This window comes from Sminthopsis crassicaudata, chromosome 4, assembly GCF_048593235.1.
Source record: "Sminthopsis crassicaudata isolate SCR6 chromosome 4, ASM4859323v1, whole genome shotgun sequence".
NCBI lineage: Eukaryota > Metazoa > Chordata > Mammalia > Dasyuromorphia > Dasyuridae > Sminthopsis > Sminthopsis crassicaudata.
Window position 1 is genome coordinate 350062096 of NC_133620.1, and position 16248 is coordinate 350078343.

Below are 16248 nucleotides of genomic sequence, written 5' to 3' on the forward strand. Positions count from 1 at the left end.
CCTTTGGTACTTTATGTCATATATACATTAGCCATTCCTACCAACTTAGTGTCACCTACACAGATATACCTAAATTTTTGAGGAAAATTTTTAACAATACAGGATAAGCAGATTACTTGTCATATTCCACTAGAAAGAAATCTTCGGCAGTGTTGATATTGAACAATTAACAATTACTTTGTAAATTCAGCCATTCAATTTTAATCTATCTATTATTAGCCTTTAAACTTATCTATCTTCTCCACAAAAAGATACACTTTATCAAAAGCCTCACTAAAGTCTAAATAAAACTATATACAAAATAGTTTCCCTCATTTACCAGTTAATTTAATAACCTTCTCAAAACAAAACATGAAATTTATCTATCATGAACTATTGCTGGTGAAGCCATAATGACTCTATACAATCACTATTTCTTTTGTTGATATTCTCCAACAATCTCTTTAAAGATCCATTATAGTATTTTTCACTCTATTCCCTTGTCTTTTTTGAAAACTATGACATCTGATTCAGTCAAGTTCCAATGGTCTTGTGATGAAGAAAGCCATTTGCAACCAGAGAGAGAGGACTGGGAACTGAAGTATTTTTACTCTTTTTATTGTTTGCTTGCATTTTATTTTCCTTCTCATTCTTTCCCCTTTGATCTGATTTTTTTCTTATGCAGTATGATATTTATGAAAATATACATAGAAGAACTGCATATGTTTAACATATATTGGATCACTTGCTCTCTAGGGGAAGGAGTTGAAGGAAAAAATTTGGAACACAAGATTTTGCAAGGGTGAATATTGAAGATTATTATTCATGCATATATTTTGAAAATAAAAAGCTTTAATTAAAAAAAGAAAAAAGAAAACTAAGGAATCTGTGAAAAAAGAGAAAAAGAAAGTGTCTAGCAATACCTGATATCAAATTATATTCTAAAGCACTAATTAGCAAAATGACTGTACCAAGAAGCAGATTAGTGAAATAAATCAGGTATTCAACATACAAGAAATAAACACAAAAACAGGATGTTTAGTAAACCAAAAAGCTCTCAGTGAGTAAGGCCTCACTAATCAACAAAAACTGCTGGTAAAGCTGAAAAGCAGTCTGGCAGAAACTAATTCTAGACAAACCATTTTACAAATATAATAAAGTAAATCCCCAATAGATACATGACTTAAAACATAAAAGAAAACATAAGTAAATTAGGAACAAGAAATTAGTTTTCTATTCCACAAATATGAAAAGAACAGATGAGTAAAAAAAAGCAATAAAGAAAAAAATCCAGAAGATTAAGTGAATTTTTATTATATAAAATTTAAAACTTTCATGCTAACAAAGCTAATATTATTTAAAAAAAGGTAAAAAAGTAATTGGGAAAAATATTTTCTGTGATAAAATTCTCATATCTAAAATTTATAAACAACTGATTCAAACTTATATGAAATGAATAAAAGCATTCCTCAATAATAGACATATCATCAAAAGGCATAAAGGAACACATCCAAGCTACCAATAAGCACATGAAAATTACTAATTAAAGAAATGTAAATTAAAACATTTGAGGTTCTACCTCCCATTAACCACACTGAGAAAGATGAAGATGACATTTTATGAAAGGACTATAGGAGAAAAGCTATGAATTGATCTAGCCATTCTAGAAGGCAATTTGAAGCTATGCCCACAAAGACACTAAACTATGCATATACCCTTGAATCTACCCACATTGTTGCTAAGGATGTATATACCCTAAAGAAATCAAAGAAATGAGGAAAAAAGATTTCTATGTACAAAAATATTTATATAAGTCCTTTCTATAATAGTCAAAATCTGGAAACAGAGAAGGGTGGGGAAATGTTTTTTTTTTTTCTTTTTTGAAGGTCTAAACACATAGTAATATATATATAATATTACTCCACTAGAAGAAATGACAAAATCTCAGAGAAAATGAGACTTCTATAAACTGATACAGAATGAAAGGTCTTAATCTCAAGTCTTATATCTCCAACTCCTACTGGACATCCATAACTAAATGACCTGAAAACATCTTAAACTCAACATGTAAAAAACTGAATTTCTATTGTTTCCCCCAAACCCATTTCTCTTCCAAATTTCCTTACTGAAGACAACATCCTATACTTCTCATTCTCATCCCTCAACATCCCATCTGGTGCCAAGTCTGATCAATATAACCTTCACAATATTTCTGAGACATGTACCTTTTTCTCCCCTGACACTGCAACTATTCTGGGGTAGGTCCTCATCATCTCATGACTGAATTACTAGAACAATCTTTCCCTTCTCCTACCCATTCTCCATCCTGCTATCAAATGCACAAGTTAGATTATGTCAATTCAATAAACTCCAGGCGTTCTCTAATACCTTCAGGATTAAATATAAAATACTCTGTTTGGCATTTAAAAGTATTCATAAGCCCTTTTTTGACTTTCAGTATTCTTAAACCTTACTCCTCCCCACATACTCAAACCCCACAGGCCTCCCGTCTGTACCTTGAATAAAACACAACTCCCTCCATTTTCACTGACTATCCCTCACCATTTTTAAGAAGGCTTTTTAAAGTCCTTAATTTTAGTGCCTTCCAATACTACCCCTAAATTGTCTTGTTTGTGGTATACGATTAAAGTTGTCTCCATAAGACCATTAACTCCTTGACGGCAGAGACTATTTTTGTCTTTCTTTGTATCCCTAATACTCAGTACAGCACTTGGGACGAAGCAGGCACTAAAAAAAGTTAATTAACTGACTGATTTTAGAGGACTAAAAAGTACCAGCAGAAGATAACATGGTCAATGAATGGAATTTGCTTTACTTGACTGTGCTTATATGTTATGAGGTTTTTCTTTTTTAAAAATTCAATTGTGAGAGAGGGAGAAAATAAATACTTAACTGAAAAAAATAATTAAACATTTTATTCTTTTATTTTCAATGCTCAGCACAGTATGAAGCATATTGTAAGTGCTTAAGAAATGCTAGTTGACTGACTGAATAATTTTTTAAAAAATTTACTTCACTTTTAATGTTGACAATTTGATCTCTTAAAAAAATCAGATTAGCCAATGGCTTATTTATTTTATGTTTTTTTGTTTGTTTAAAGAAGAATTTTTTTTTTTGTGGTCATTGGTAAACAATGTGTAAAATAGCTTGGGTTTACTGAATATACAAGGTTTTTTTAATGCCATAGTCATATGGTCAGTTGTTTTTTTTTTTTTTTAAAGTTTCCCAAACAACTCAGAAATGTGTCTTTGTTTCCATTCAGTATTTACCATAGAGACATTACACCTAACTTCTAAATTTCCATTTAGGTTTTTGACTTATTGTATATATGTGAGATATGTCTAAGTCTGGATTTGGAGGAAAATACACTGAAATCCTCATTAGAGTTTTACTATCTATTCTTTCTGAAAATCAATTAACTTTTCCATTAAGTATGTAGATACTATGCCATTCAGTGGATAATATTGATAGTAATTCATTATCCATGCCTTTAAAGCACAATATAGCTTACTTATTTAATTCTTTAATCAAATCTATTTTTACTACTGTTTGTCTGAGATCATAACTCTTGATTTTCCAAATTCTTCTGAAAGATATTAGAGCTTATCCTGGCCTTCATTTTAATTCTCTATGAATGTTTCTGTTTCAAGTATTTTTAAAAAATAGATAACATTTGTTATATTCTACTTTCTAACTCACTCTGCTACCATTCTCCATTTTAAAGGTGAGTTCATCCTATTCAGGTTTTGAATAGTTATGATGTAAATTGGTTATTAACAATTTTCCTCTATCCTATCTTCTTCTATTTTTTTTTTCTCTTTCCACCCACATTCCCTTCTTTACAGAGAAAAGAGGGTGGTGAGAAAGAATTCTACTCAAAACTATCTATATATTTAATACAATATGCTTCCATCCTACTTTTTGTCTTTCACTTGGCTCAGTCCCTATCCTAGGTTCTTATTCTTTCTTTCTTCTTATTCCACTTCACAATTTATCCTCTGAAACCGGAAATTTGTTTTGTTAATGACAACCCATCTTGAATCTCTTTTAGTCCTAATCTCCCTGCTATCTGTTTCTATCTTATTCTCTCTGAATTTTTTTCTATACCAAACTCTGTGTGTGATGTATGTGTTTAATCTCTTGTCCAATTAAGATCCAAGTGAGGTTCATGTGCAAAGTGTTTATCCATCTCCTTTTTCCATGTTTGATGCATACTCTAATGTGGCATACTAATTTATCCTCCCTTTCCTCTCTCTTCCCTTATTCTTTTTGCCCTTTTCTAAGTGTACCTGATTTAAAGCTATATTATAAAGCAACAGTCACCAAAACCATTTGGTATTGGCTAAGAAATAGACTAGTTGATCAGTGGCATAGGTTAGGTTCACAGGGCAAGATAGTGAATAAAAACAGCAATCTAATCTTTGACAAACCCAAAGATCCCAAATTTTGAGATAAGAATTCATTATTTGACAAAAATTGCTGGGAAAACTGGAAATTAGTATGGCAGAAACTAGGCATGGACCCACATTTAACACCACATACTAAGATAAGATCAAAATGGGTCCAAGATTTAGGCATAAAGATGAAATCATAAATAAATTGGAGGAACATGGGATGGTTTACCTCTCAGACTTGTGGAGGAGGAAGGAGTTTGTGTCCAAGGGAGAACTAGAGACCATTATTGATCACAAAATAGAACATTTTGATTACACCAAATTAAAAAGTTTCTGCACAAACAAAACTAATACAAACAAGATTAGAAGGGAAGTAACAAATTGGGAAAAAATTTTTACAGTTAAAGGTTCTGATAAAGGCCTCATCTCCAAAATATACAGAGAATTGACTTTAATTTATAAGAAATCAAGCCATTCTCCAAATGATAAATGGTCAAAGGATATGAACAGACAATTTTCAGATGATGAAATTAAAACTATTTCCACTCATATGAAAGAGTGTTCCAAATCACTATTGATTAGAGAAATGCAAATTAAGACAACTCTGAGGTATCATTACACACCTGTCAGATTGGCTAAGATGACAGGAACAAATAACGATGAATGTTGGAGGGGCTGTGGGAAAACTGGGACACTGATGCATTGTTGGTGGAGTTGTGAAAGAATCCAACCATTCTGGAGAGCAATCTGGAATTATGCCCAAAAAGTTATCAAAATGTGCATACCCTTTGACCCAGCCATACTACTACTGGGCTTATACCCCAAGGAACTACTAAAGAAGGGAAAGGGACCTGTATGTGCCAAAATGTTTGTGGCAGCCCTTTTGATAGTGGCTAGAAGCTGGAAGATGAATGGATGTCCATCAATTGGAGAATGGTTGGGTAAACTATGGTATATGAATGTTATGGAATATTATTGTTCTATAAGAAATGACCAACAGGAGAAATACAGAGAGGCTTGGAGAGACTTACATCAACTGATGCTGAGTGAAACGAGCAGAACCAGAAGATCATTATACACTTCAACAATGATACTGTACGAGGATGTATGCTGATGGAAGTGGATTTCTTCAACATAGAGAAGAGCTAATCCAATTCCAATTGATTAATGATGGACAGAATCAGCTACATCCAGAAATGAGTGTAAACTGTTATTTTTACCTTCTGAATCCAATTCTTCCTGTGCAACAAAAAATTCGGTTCTACACACATATATTGTATCTAGAATATACTGTAATATATTTAACATATATAAGACTGCTTGCCATCTGGGGGAGGGGGTTGGGGGAGGAAGGGAAAAAATCTGAATAGAAGTAAGTGCAAGGGATAATGTTGTAAAAAATTACCCATGCATATGTACCGTCAAAAAAATGTTATAATTATAAAATAAAAATTAAAAAAAAAAAAAAAAAAGAAAGAAAGAAACTATAGTTAGAGTTCTCTTTGCTTTTCTACTCACTTAAAAAAAAAATTACAATCTGCTTTTAGGGCAATGGAGGTTTTCCAAGCTTCCTCTATAAGCAGCATCAAAGCAGCCCTGGGTACGTGCTGATTCACTCCTGGTGCTTGGTGGGTGTGGCCAGGTCCAGGGAGACTCTCAAATTTGCTCTTTACCCTCTGCAATTGTGTTGGGTGTTTTATAACTTTTCTGCTGATCTGCTTGCTTGCAACCAGGGCAGAGTGGCCAACACTGGTATAGTAGTTTCTATGCTGTGGGGAGGTCTACACCACCCCTCTGAAACCATACCACCCCAGGTCTGCCCCACTCCAGGTCTGTACAGCATGCCCTGGCCTCCGTGCTCTGCCTGCCTGCCTGTGCCTGGCCTCCTCCCACACCCAACCGAAACAGACCTTTTCTGGTGATTTTCAAAATTATGTTCTGCTGATAATTTGCTGCAATTCCAATATTCGTGGATTCTGCCAGTGCAGCATTAATTCAGAGGCTGAATTTCATAATTAGTGAGAAGGTAGTAGGAAAAGGTCAAAAAGAAACATGCATTCTCTTTAACCATGTTGGCTTTGCCCCCTTCCTTTCCCTCTCTCCCCCTCAGCCCTGTCACAATTTTCTTATATAATACTTTTCCTCAGCAGTCATACCCCTTCATCTTGAAACTATGCCAATTCCCATAACTAAAGGGGTATGCGTGGGATCAAGTACATATCACTTGACCTCTCATTTTTGGAGTTATCAATACCATCTTCATAAGAGTAACATTGGAAATAATGCAAAATACATTTGTACTAGCTAAAGACACAATCTTTGTTTTCTAAATACTGATGCTCATTTCCAGAAGACACCCCTAGATAAATACATTGAATCTTCTTTTCTAAGAGTACACTGTCAATCTGTGGTAAGTGAATTTCACAGTATGCAAACAGTAGATTCCAGCTCTCAAAATCATTACTTATGAACTTTGTTTCAGAAAGGACAAGCAAAGAAATAGTGAATAAGTTGAAAGTAAGCCAAAATCAGAACACTTGCTTAATTCATTTGTAATGCCTAGTCTTCATTATACAACAGACAATGGAGTAGTTTACTTCCAAAAGCATAATTTTCTAGCTGTATATTAACATATGCTGGGTCAAATAATTGAACATGGTAGCATAAAATGTAGCCTGTCAAGTGCTGCCATACAATTCAAACTGTACCCTATTTTTTTTCTTTTTTTATTATTAAAGCTTTTTTATTTTCAAAACGTACACATAACTTTTAACACTTACCCTTGCAAAATCTTATGTTTCAATTTTTTCCCTCCCTTTTCCCCATAGCTCCCTTCTTTAGATGGCAAAGCAACCCAATAAATTTTAAATACGTGCAATTACATATACATATTTCCAAAATTATCATGCTGCATAGGAAAAATCAGATGAAAAAAGAAATGAAAGCAAAATGCAAGCAAACAACAACAAAAAATATTATATATGTGTGATGATCATCTCTGAAGAACATGGCTCTTTTCAACAATGAGGTGATTCAGGCCAATTCCAATAGACTATGAGGGAGAGTCTCTGCATCCAGAGAGAAGACTGTGGTGACTTGAAGGTGGATCACAACAAAATATTTTCACGCTTTTTGTTACTTATTTGCTTAGTTTTTTTCTTTCTTTCTCATTTTTTTTCTTTTTGATCTAATTTTTCTTTTTTTCTGCAACTGGGGTTAAGTGATTTGCCAGGGTCACACAGCTAGGAAGTGTTAAGCGTCTGAGATCAGATTTGAACTCACGTACTCCTGACTTCAGGACTAGTGCTCTATCCACTGCGCCACCTCGTTGTCCCAGATCTGATTTTTCTTAGTCTGATTTTCACATGATAAATGTGGAAATATGTTTAGAAAAATTGTACACATTTAACCTATATTGGATTACTTGTTGACTAGGGGAGGGGAAAGGAAGGGAAAGAGGGAGAAAAATTTGGAACACAAGGTTTTGCAATGATGAATGCTAAAAATTAATTTTGCATGTATTTTAAAAAATAAAAAGCTATTATAAAAAGAAACTACATAGGAAAGAATCATCTTGCTCTATCTAAATAAAGTCTCAGCAATTTCTACTTTACTTAATATAATTTTATTCTTTTAAAACCAATACTCAATATGAGTTTTGGCATGCTATTTCCCCTAATTCCTATTCCCACCTCTTTAAGTTCGCATAGTTCCCTTAGAATTTAAGAGCTCTGGTCCTGCAAATAATTTTTGTTATTTGGTTTTGCTCCATTAAATAGTCACTTGATGACTGATCTATAAATATAAATCCTTTAAAATAGCATTTGTTATTTTTATTATATTGGCATATCTAACTCAAGAGCACTCAGTAGTTTTCCTTAAAGTGCTTTGTAAAAATTTTTTGACATGTTTGATGAGCCATTGCAGACTGATTTTCAAATATTTTATGCATTTTGTAATTATTCTGAACAGAAATTCTATTTCCATTATTGCTTTCTGGACTTTGTTATTGTCATGTAGAAATGCTGCTGATTTTTATGGGTTTATTCTTTATCTTGCTTATTTATAGTCACCACTGTTGCAACTGGTTTCTTTGCTGATTTTCTAAGTAAATCATACTGTGTAGTTGTATGATCTCTTTGCCTATATTTATACTTTTAATATTATTCTAGTCTTATTGCTAGTGCCAGTATTCTAGAATAACAGGAGGAAATGGCACCTATAATTAATTCAGTATCTATACAAGGAAAGTTTCTAGTATTTCTCAACTTTTGATTTTATATACATTTTTTCACATTTAAAAAAAAAGTGAATGGAGAAAAAATGAAATATCTAATAAGATGTCCTTTTAAAATCATGGTATAAAGGAACTAATAAATGGATATTATTTGTAGTTCTTCCAACATGGCCCTATAACTCATATCTTTATATGTATTATCTAAACTCATGCCTGAAGTATTCTGTGTCTTCACAGCTGCCTCTCTTTCTCTGGTTTATTCAAGACTCAACAGAAATCTCACTTTCTGCAAAAGGCCTTTCTGATCCTCCCTGTTACTAATATCATTCCCTCTAATATTGCAATTTATTTACTCTGAATATAGTTCGTATATTATTTATTCATTTATATGTTCCTTGTAAGAATGTCAGCTCCTTAAGAACAGAGACTGTCTTTACCATTTTTTGTAATCCTAGTCCTCAGCACAATGCCTAGCACACAGAAAATGCTTAATACTTTTTGACTTTATCAGAAATGATCAATAAACAATGTACATTTGCTATTGGCAAAACAACAGCAGTAGCAGCAGCAGCAGTAATAAGCATTGACTGTCAAAACAAATTATAATAATTATCTATAATAGGCATTGGATGCAAAAGAGAAACAAAAGAATTCTAATTTCACAGACTTACCTTAGCAGTAGTTCTTTGGGAAGCTTTTTATTGATCACAGCTTCATCATTGTTTGAGAACATCTGGGGGGAAAAATGTAAAGTTCCACAAATTTAAGAAACTCTCTGCTCTGCTTAAATAGTAGAAATAAAAACTATCCCAGGAAAAAAAAAAAAAAAAGTGTTTTTTAAATCATCCTTCCTCCAAACTTCCTTAGATCTGTTGAGACTATTATCATCTTTTCAGTTATTCAGATACCCAAACAAGTCATCCTTGTGTTCTCTTCTTTCCTTTATAGTATCCATGTCTGATCAGTTACTAAATATTGTTGATTCTGTTATCTGTCTGCTGATCTCACATACATACTTTCCTAAGTCAGGGTCTCTATCTCTCACCAGGACTATTACACCAGCTTCCCAAATGGTCTCCTGGGTTCAGGTTCTCTCTATCCTCTCCAAGGAGCTTTTTCTACAACTACCATATGGATTTTCATAACAAACAAACAAAAAATCTGATCAAGCCAGATCCTTCTTAAAATTTTCAAGTAGCCTTCAACTGCCCCTAGGTAAAATACAAACTTCCCAGAATAGCCATTTAGATTCCAAATGCCTTTCTAATATTACTACATATAATTCCCCTTCTTATAATCACAGCTTTGCCCTGATGATTTATTTCCAGTACCGAAAAATTCACTTTCTCCCCTCCATGCCTTTGCATAAAACATTCCCTCACATCAAGAATGCACTGATTCCTCAGTTCTATACCTTACAATTCACATATCACTTCCTACCCAAATCCTTTCTTGGCATTTAGCCTCAAGCTGTTAGCACAGTCTGAGATTATTTTGTATTGTTGTAAACATACTTTATATTTATTTGTTTACATGCTATATATCTCCAGTAAAATATAAGCTCCTATAGAAAGGACATTCTTTAACTCATTTCTTCTTATTCCTAGGATTAAGAACAAGTAGGAACTCTTAACGTTCCTACTTCAACATCATTTAAAAACACAATGATAGATCCTAATAAGAACCTTCCTACAATAAAAAAATCTCAAACAAATTTAAACCAATTAAAGATATCTTTTAAAAATATCTTTAATTAATATTTCCCCAAACATCTTTCATACTCAGCTTATTTTTTTTAAAGTTCTCATTAATAGTCAATCTTCTAAAAATCTGAGGGGAAGGGATAATGTAAAAAATTATCTATGCACATATACTGTCAAAAATGTTATAATTATAAAATTAATTAAAAAAATTTTTTTTAAATCTGAGGGGAGAGGAAGCATCTTTTTCAATGCCTCGTGTAGTCAAGGGTACAAACTGATATAATCATTATCATCACATACTATTCCTACTGGAAATAGCTTTAGTCAGAATCATTACCATCATAACAGAGAAAGCTGGCTCTGCAAACCAGGACAAAAAGCATATATAACCAAGACTTCAAAATAGAAAAATCTATAAAGGAAGTTAAATGGAAAAGACTTATTATTATTTAACTGAAATTAGGATACTACATTAATTTTTTTTCATTATAGTTCTTACAGCAGTAATTTTCTCATATTAATTAACAAAATGAACTTTCAATGCCTGGCTACTAAGTTAATACTTAGGCTGATTAGCAAGGAAAAACAAAAACAAACAAGCAGCAATTTAATAATTTTTGTTGTCAGGCAACAAAGGTTTTTGAAAAGCAGAGCAACATGATAAAAGCTGTCTTTTAGGAGGTAGTTGGGGAATAGGAAATAGATGAAAAAGAATAGGAAACAACTAGTTAAGTAGGAAATTATTCCAACAACACTAGGCTGAGTAGCCACTGGGTAGTGGCAGGAAGAATATAAAAAGAGAATAAAGGAGATTGACAGGAGAATAATTCAGTGATTAGAAGGCAGTAAGAGAATCAACAAAATTTCGACATTAGATTAGAAAAATAGTTCATGAATAAGTAAGTTAAGAAGAGAAGGTTTGGGGATTTTGTAGAGTAAGGAGGGAAGAACCATGAGGAAAAGATCAGACTGAGTTCCAGCTCCAGGCTTTGTAACTTTGGAGAAGGCATAAGTGAGGTCTGAGTAGAATTTCCTGGGATAGCAGGGCAAGGAGGGAATGTGTATCTGTCTACATGGACATGATAGTTTCTATCAAGACAAAGCCTTCTGGATTTGGCAAAAAGGTTAGGGACAGCCTAAGAAGAAAAGTTTTTGGGGTTTTTTGTTTTGCTGGGGCAATTGGGGTTAAGTGACTTGCCCAAAATCACACAGCTAGGAAGTGTTAAGTGTCTGAGACCAAATTTGAACTCAGGTCCTCCTGACTTCAAGGCTGAAAAAAAAAAAAAATTTTTACCAGAGTGGTGGGGGCAGAAACAGATCAAAGGAAATTGATTCCATTCAACAAATATTCATTGTAAAAATGAAAAACAACATAATTGCTACCTTCAAGCAATTTACACTCTATTGGAATCATATACAAATATAACTATAAAACACATGTGAAAATAAGAAAATATTAAAGCCAAAATGAGAATGGCCTGAAAAATTCAAGAAAAACTGATTCTAGCTAATAAGCAGTGAGTTAGGTCAATTCTCTTTAAATGAAAGCTTTATTTTGCCAAGGGAGGAAGGAAGCAAATAATCCATCTTTTTAAAGAGTAGAAGAAATAAGAATTGGAGAAACTGTCGAAGACTCCAAGAATGCCTATTTCTGAGAAGATTTAACCCATAAGATGATCTCAAGGGGTCAAACCCAGATTCTCACACTGTTTTAGTGTTTCCGGGATTACAAAAGATTGCTTTGGATAAATGTGATTAGTTTGTACTGTCATTTAAAAAAATAAATGCTTTTATAAAAACAGTGGAATACACGCACGCACACACACACACACACACACACACACACACCTTGAAAGATTTCAAATCTTTTATCAATGTAATGGCTAATCATGATTTTAAAGGTCTATGCTACCTGCCTTCAGCCAGAAGAGATGGATTTCAAGATTCAATATGTTTTTGCACATAGACAATGTAGGAATGTGTCGTTTGAATATGTATATTCGTTACAAGGGTTTTTTCTTTTAATGAAATAAAACAGGAAAGAGAAAATAAATACTTATTAACTGAAAAATAAAATAATTTCATGGTGAGACATGTAATCATTCTAATGAGATTATGTTGCAAGTGAAATTTAATAGGAATAGGTTAGGAGAATCAATTAAGATTTGCCAGTCCCCCGATAATTTAAAATAAAAAGAGTTAGTTGGATTTCTGATTCATATAGTCAAGACTTTTAAAGTGAGTTAGCCATTCAACCTTGTATTTCTTGTAGAAATACAACACATTTTTATTAGTTTTTTTTCATACTCAAAATGAGTTGTTTAAAGGCAATATCTGTATAAATAAGGGTAAAATGGGAGTTACATTATCTTATTACCCACAGCTTTTTTTTTTAACTAAAATTTTTTAATTAAACCTTTATTTTCAAAATATACACATGGATAATTTTCGACATTCACCCCTAAAAACTCATGCTTTAAGTTTTTTCCTTTCCCTTCTCCCACCCCCTCCCTCAGTTGGCTAATAATCCAATGTATGTTGAACATGCGCAATTCCTCTCTATATATTTCCACAAATATCATGCTGCTCCAAAAAAATCATCAAAAAGAAAAAGAAATGAGAAAGAAAACAAAATATAAGTAAACAACAACAAAAAGAGTGAAAATATTATGGTATGATCCAAACTCAGTTTCCACTGTCTTCTCTCTGGGTACAGATGTCTCTTCTCATCACAAGACCATTTTAAATTTACCCACATCTTTCTTCTCCAACAAATAAAATACCACCTAAAGCAATCGGCCATTTCAATAGCCCCATCTAATGACTCTACATTCCTAAACATTTAGATTTTTTTAATTCCAGTGATTTGGTTGTACATTAGCACTAACTGTTGCTCTGTGTAAAACTGTAATAATTTCCCCCTTAAATTAGATAGTTGAGGAATAATATGACTTTCAAATCTTTCATTCCAAAAAGAAGGAAACTGTTAATTTTTATGTATAAATAAATATATTTTAAGTATCCTCACTATCTTCCCAGACCATCTCTCCATGTTCAATCTATTGCTAAGACCTATGGCAACATCTCTCCAGTACACTCCCTTCTTCCCTTTGACATTACCAGCACTCTGGTGCAGGTTACCTGGACTATTAGCAATGGCCTTCCTCAAATCTCTCCCCATTGCAATCCATCTAAAATCATTTTTCTAAAACACAGGTTAGATAATGTTAACCACTCCCCCATCCCCCAATAAATATACTCCAGTGGCTCCTAGTTACCTTGAGGATAAGACACAAAATACTACCTTTGGCATCCAAGACTTTCATAATCTAGCCCCCCTCTAACTTTTCCAGTCTTATACCAGAAGCTCACTATTGGGCCCCTGGGGCTATTCCCAAAACAAAACATCCTATCTTTTGGTTCTAGGTATTTTCTTTGCCTCTTCCCAGACACTCTTCAACTACTGACTGAAAGCTTCCTTTAAGTCCCGCCTTTTAGAAAAAGTCTTCCCCACTTACTCTTAATAGCAAAGCCTAACCTTTGTTAATTATTTCCTATTTATCTAGTTAAAAAAAAAAAAATTACCTTTGTTTATATTTGTTTGCATGTTATCTTTTCCATTAAACAGTAAACTACTTCAGAGTAGGGACTAGGTAGTAGTTTGTGGTGTTCTCCATCCCCTTCTTTTTATATCTCCAGGATTTAGTACAGTATACACAGTAGGTCCTTAATAAAGATTTATTGATTGATTAATGAAGTAACACTGAATCACTTCAGGGGATGATTTCAAGAATAGCTGTCAACTCACCTTTAACTTGTAGTCTTAAGAGTAAAAGTTCTTAGGGTCTATGAATTTTAAAGATATATGCATATATTGTTAACTGTATTTCAATATAAATGGTTTACTTTGTACCCTTACATATTTTATTGTATCTATTTAAAATCTTCATTCTGAGAAAGAGTCTATAGCACTGCCAATATTGCCATAAACTGTCAATGGGATTAATGACACAAAAAAGGTCACACACAGAAAAAAAAGACCAGAGTTAACTTTGGGACATTTATAAATTCAGTGACTTGTCAATCAGTCTGTCTCTTTAGCAAAGTTAAATTTGTTTTCAACATGTATTCAGTGAAAATCTTTACATTTTAAAAAATATGGATTAAGCTGAGGGCCTTTTTATTTTGTGTAATATAACATAACAAAGTTCCAGTAAAACAAAATAACAAAAACAAATCACTTGGATTTCACTGAAATAGAACTGAACCTGTAAGAGAAACTACTCAATTTGTAGCTTAATAACATGTTTCTCACTAAACTACTTAAAGAGGCAATTTTGTATTTGGGTTTAAAGCTCACTGAGAGTGAGGCTCTAAGTTGCAAACGTCAGGAACCCTAGATCTATTTTCATTGGCTACTTAAAATCTATTGTAATATTTGGCAAAAATCTGTGAAATTGCAGATTTACATTAAGCATTAATAACCCCATTAAGCAATTTTTATCAACAATATGCTCTTTTCTATATCCAACCAACATCAGATGTTTTTATAATAGACTAGTTTTCCTGCCAAAAACTAAGGGAAAAACATTTTTTTCTGGTCAGCTAAACTTAAAATGAAATAAGGATATACCCCCTCCACCCAACATCTTAGTCTTAGTAGGAATATAACAGCTTGTTAGATACAAACTGCAGCCAATTCATTATGATTCTATGACTATATGTCTCCTAAGAATCCCAAGATAAAGAAAGGGAGTTTGAGGTTCAAACAAACAATGCTTCCAGCTCTGGACACCTTCTGGCATCAACTCAACTTCCTGGATCTATTTTTACTTTGACTTCTTTTTTACTCACACATTATAATATCAATGTCTGTTCTAAATAATAAATCGTGCTTTTTTCCTTTTAGATTATTCTGTCATATCCAACTTCATCCACCAAAAATTTTCTGGTCCTGAATAATCCCACATGATCTATCTACAGGGTGGTTAGACCATACTTTAAACAATTCTAATGCTACTCCATACGAATAATCTGCTATGTCCCGCTAAAAAACTTCTATGAAGTTAGGAGGCCAAAGGGAAAAGTGGCTAGATTATTTGCATCAAACAACAGACATCTACTATATGCAGACGGATATTTAAAAGTTTTAACTAGGAGGAAGTGGATAGCATATAAGCCCCAAACAGTTTCAAAGAGCCCTAAGAGAATGAATGACTTAAAATCCCCATGCAAAAGTTCCAGCTCATGTGCCAAAACCTGATAACTGGAAAAACCTTTGGAATTTTCCAAGGCATATGTCAGCTAGTTATTTTACATTATCACTCAATACAAAGCAACGAATGTATTTATAAAACTATTGTGCTTTATACATACCAACACAATTTATTTGTAGAAGTATTTCTTTGGTTGATCCAGGAATAAAATTTGATAGTCTCATAGCTGTTTCCTATTCTACAAAATTACAGAATTTCAGAGCTGGACCACTTAATTCAGCCCAAACAAAAATGAATGCCAATTATAACATACCTTGATGTGATGCAGCATCAAGGGAAGATGTATCAATAACCCTAAGGCTACCTGGCCTTGGGAATGATGTAGCTGGAAATGATATTTTTCTTCCTTTAGGTTATCCTACCCCAGTTAAGATGGCTATAAATATTGCTGGCTGTTAATTAACAATCTGTTAGTCAGTGATAAAGTTTCTGAGACAATAATGAATTGTACACCAGATCACTCCTCAAATCCACCCCTAAGACCACTCCCCAACTCCACCTCTAAGCCATAAAATTAGCATATCAGTGACATGAAGCACTTTTTCCTAATAAATTTATCTTCTTGCTCCTATTTCTTTCCTAACTTCTTTTGAAACAGCCTGCTTTAACTGGCTACAATTATAATAAACTTTGCCCCT

At 33.2% G+C, this 16248-nt stretch overlaps 1 protein-coding gene across 6 annotated transcripts in view; it reads right to left on the minus strand.

The window, feature by feature from the left end:
* FBXL20 (F-box and leucine rich repeat protein 20) overlaps positions 1-16248 on the minus strand; it is a 114137-nt gene that overhangs the window by 51181 nt on the left and 46708 nt on the right. For all 6 annotated transcript variants that reach the window (XM_074261372.1, XM_074261371.1, XM_074261370.1 and 3 more), the window contains exon 2: positions 9303-9364. In XM_074261372.1, the coding sequence (XP_074117473.1) occupies positions 9303-9364 (62 nt within the window). The remainder of the gene's footprint in view (positions 1-9302; positions 9365-16248) is intronic.